The sequence below is a fragment of the Mandrillus leucophaeus genome, unplaced genomic scaffold (genome assembly GCF_000951045.1).
Source record: "Mandrillus leucophaeus isolate KB7577 unplaced genomic scaffold, Mleu.le_1.0 Scaffold768, whole genome shotgun sequence".
Classification (NCBI taxonomy): Eukaryota; Metazoa; Chordata; class Mammalia; order Primates; family Cercopithecidae; genus Mandrillus; species Mandrillus leucophaeus.
Genome location: NW_012108341.1, coordinates 1104275 through 1108474, shown reverse-complemented (window position 1 = coordinate 1108474; position 4200 = coordinate 1104275). Strand labels below are relative to the sequence as shown.

The following is a 4200-nucleotide window of genomic DNA, read 5'->3' as shown; positions in this document are numbered from 1 at the left end:
TTTCAGATGGATGAGCACATTCTGTGTTTCCAACATTTTCCTCGGATTTTAAAAGTTAAGTATAGTATTCCTAACTTTGTATGATCTATGCATAAGAGTGTCTTGTGAAAGATTCCCAACAGGTTTAGAGTGTAGTTTAGACTTGGTTACATGAGAGGTCTTCCTTCACACTCGCCAAATCTAAGGGAAAAGGCTTCCTCAAGTTGGCAAAGAATTGAAATAGACTTCTTCAAAAAGGCAGAAAGACAAAAACAAAAAATAAGGACAATATGTTGCTAATTAAGATGCACAATGAAGTGTTACTGATTCAGTGTAATTGATTTATATGAAACAGATTTTTAGGGAATGATAGAAAAGAGGAAAATAGGTAATAAAATGAAGGAGAAGCAAGAATTGTGGTTGTGGTACAGATCGGGGACTGGGGCTAAGAAGCTACTCTTGGGAATAAATGCCTGAGACACAAAAATATCTTGGAAAGATGATAGTGAATGACTAGAAAATACCAAAGACTGGTTTTTAGTATCTGTTACATAGTGAGTACTCATTACTTAATTGATGATTGACTGATAAAATCTCATCAATGAAAAGCACATGTTCATGTATGAAGATACATAATAACTTGTCTGCATACTATTTTATTAATTTCTTTTTTAAAGTTAATCCAGATGGTTATATTTTTGTCATCTTAAAAGTATTTTTTTCTGTTATGCAAGAAGAATGATTTTAAAAATGTATGTGAAGACTCTTGCTAAAGTTCAAGTGACCAAATATTGTGCATAAATTCTTTATTTCTTTCATAAAACTAATTTTGTTGAATTTTCCATAAAAAGTGCAACGACTAAACATTCTTGTGATAGCTTCTTTGTGAATGTGTCACTGTTCTTGATTTGCACACGCCTTATAATTTAGGCTTTCTTTTGTTTTGGGCTGGCAGCTCCAACTGTTAAAGCTCTTGTCTGATTATGTGGAACTCCATTTTAATAGGAGCAGCTTCTTTGCTGCATTTTTAAAAAATGGTCTTGGAAGCTTCTTACTTCCGAGAAGTGGATCTTTGTTGCGGACAAAGGATTATTTATGCTAAAGGAAAATGTATTCCCCACTGAATTAGCTCGTGGGAAGCATAACAAGCTCATTAGGAATGCTCACTTGTACTTTGGCCTTTTGCTGTGGTGGAGAGAAGGGAAAATGACATCAAAAAGGACATTCTGTTGTCTTTTGCCTTCCTGCAAAGAAAATGTATTATAATGTTAGGCTTTTCAGTATGGTTTAGCTCAGGTTCAACTCTGGTACTAGAAGAATGTTCCTGAAAGGAAAGTGGTATGTATAGTTGACACTGTGCATGAGGTATGTCTGATATAACTTAGAGGAAAAAATAACTTTTTCTTGGAAAGTAATAGCATTAGCTTTGTAATTATTGTATATTTTTTCTTAAAATATTTTAAAGGTGGTTTGTAATAAAAATAGACTAGCTTATTATGCTGCTATGAGCAATAAAAAATCCTAGGTTTTTATAGTCTATACTGTTGAATGTTTTTAAACTCTTCACTTTTATCCCTTTGAAAATATAGGAAAGAATTGTATTTACCTAATTCAATGAATTAAAGTATTTTTTTTCCATGTAGATTTCAAGAATACTACTTTGGAGCTAAAATTGCTGTTTCTTTTTTGTCTTTGGAAAATTATTATGGGGAGGCATTGAGCATTTTCGTTCACAGTTAAAATTGATGTTTATTAGCAGAATAAGCTTATAGTCAAGTTTGTGAATTTATGCAAAGTCCTTATGACCTGTTAGGATTTTGATGACAATCAGATAAAGGACAATTTCAATATCAGTTGTTGTAACATTTATATTTACATTATGTTCACAGGGGAAAATAAAATTCTGGGAGATTTTTATACGAGCTAAGTTTTGTTCTTGATTTTTTTTTCAAAACTGTCCAGATGGTTCAAGAATTACTTTGATGCTAATGCCAGAAAATACATATTATATTAAAGTCTGTTTCAGGTTTTCCTTTTTCAAATGAGTAGTCCTTTATGAAGTAAAAAGCAAGGAGTGATACGAATTCGCTTGTAGTCAGACTATTCTAACTAGAAGAGAAAGTTTTGTATTTGCAGTCGAGTAAACACATTCCTAAATCTTGTAATTTGGGGGTTTGGGGGAGTAGCAAAACTGCCACTGTTAACTGTATGTTAATGTTTTGTTCTTTTTTCAGAAAAGAAATTTCATTTCAACATAGGTGACTATGCAGCCTGCAATTCAAGTAAGATTTTTTCTTGGAAAAATATTTAAATTATGAGATTAATATAATTGAACTATAATAATTAGCAAACATAAAATTATCACAAAGTGTTCTTACTGTGCTAGTTTTTTTAAGCATCACATTTTAATAACAGAAATACTATATTTTAACTTTTTAGTTCTCAAAAACTTAATTCTAAGCTTTTGTTTATACTGAATATTTGTAAAATTCAAAAATACCTTAGGGTTATCTCTTCTTGGCCTTTTGGCTAAGAACAAGTGTAAAAATACCTTAGGGTTGGTAGGTCTGTGTTATTTATACCACTGTGGGAAAAGAGGTGGAATATTTTGTGGTTTTCCCCTCATTACAATTTAGTATGTATTTACAGTTAAAAGAACTTTCAGTGAAAACAAATATATGTTTTTAAATTTCAGATAGTTGTTCATGTGCTCTATAAATGCCTGTATATGACTGGCCATTAAAGTTTTAAAGAATGGTTTTTTTTGTTTTTTTGTTTTGTTTTGTTTTTTCTGTGGAGGGGTGCAAGCTGGGTGGTGTAATGAGACAACCAGAATTGCCTTATATTTGAATGATTTCCAGAGTTGGTGTTTGCTATATTATTCTTAGTTTTTAGGTTTTCTTTATTTTGTGTAAATAGAACATGATTGAATATTAACTTAAAAATAAAAGTCACATTGAAGGTCTGCCTGGAAAAAAGCAAGCAACTGATAATAAAATTTCCTTTGGGAAGTAAAACTTGGCATCAATTAGATTTCAGTTCTGATCCTAGTTCTGCCCCCTTGATTCCAAGATTCTGGCAAGTTATCTTACTTCTGAGTCTCTGCTTCCTTACCTCTATGGTGAGGATAACAGTGATTAATTTGCAGGGTAGATGTGAGGAATCAATGAGATAACATGTGCAAAGGGACTGTTAGAATATATATTGCCTGTAAGCACGTCAGAAGTTTGGTTGTATCCTTGGTATGATACAGTTTTCCAGATATAAACCTGGAGATAGTACCTGTGTCATAAAAGTCAGTTAGTCTTTCCTCCTCCTCCTCTTTCTTCTCTTCTCTCCTTTCCTTTCTCTTGTCAACATAACAGTGGATGACAGCCTAGAGAAGAGAATTTATCAAATGGTGAAGAACAGCCCTGCATGTGACCCTGTTGTCCACCTTCCTATATTCTGCAGCTAAAATCTCCTACTCTACTAATAGAGTTCCATCATACTTTTCCTTTTGGGACTGGGGAGTCCATGACTGTCTCTCAAAAGGTCTTACTCTTCCCCTTTGGGTCCTCTCACATCCACTGGCATTTGCTCGGAACTCTGTTATTACTCAAAATCATTTGTGAGCTGATTACTTCTGTTCATCCCCTTTTTATCCAAGTCTCAGGAATGTCATTAGTTTCTTATCATTTATTTTCTTGATTCCTTATAGAGTATTTTTATTGCTGCCACATTGCCCATGTTTTTCCTTATTTCTGCACTAATGGACTTTTATATTTTGTTAACATGGCAGATTCTTTCATAGTTTGTGTAATGGTTCCATAAAATCTTCTCTGATCCAGATTCCAAGATCTGTCTTTATTGATTTTTTTTTTCCCAAGACTATCCTCCCTTCACATGTCTCATGGAGGTTTTTGCTGCTGAATGTAAGGACTTCCCAGGATTTCCACCTCTTTCTCTGCCAATTATGTTAGACAGTTACTTGGTTATTAACTGTCTTACAGAGAGGAGACATCCAGTGAATAGTTGTTATTAATTGACGTCTTACTAATTTGATAGTTTAAGATATTTCTTGCCATTCATCTGTGTCCTTCATTCTGATTAATAAACATTAATAAATAAACATATAGTATAAATATAAACATATAGTATAAAAGCATATAGTATAAAAGCCAATGGACAATAGTATATGACCTTTCTGGGGTCATAGTCCCATTTGAAAATCTGACAAAG

The 4200-nt window shown here is 32.9% G+C and overlaps 1 protein-coding gene across 1 annotated transcript in view; it reads left to right on the top strand.

Annotated features, from left to right (window-relative positions):
* The first annotated feature begins 962 nt into the window (after positions 1–962).
* The window catches only part of GAS2L3 (growth arrest-specific 2 like 3), a 31739-nt gene continuing 28501 nt past the window's right edge, over positions 963–4200 (top strand). Inside the window, exons 1-2 of the mRNA XM_011966644.1 lie at positions 963–1317; positions 2214–2261. Of these exons, the coding sequence (XP_011822034.1) occupies positions 2244–2261 (18 nt within the window). The 5' untranslated portion in view covers positions 963–1317; positions 2214–2243. The remainder of the gene's footprint in view (positions 1318–2213; positions 2262–4200) is intronic.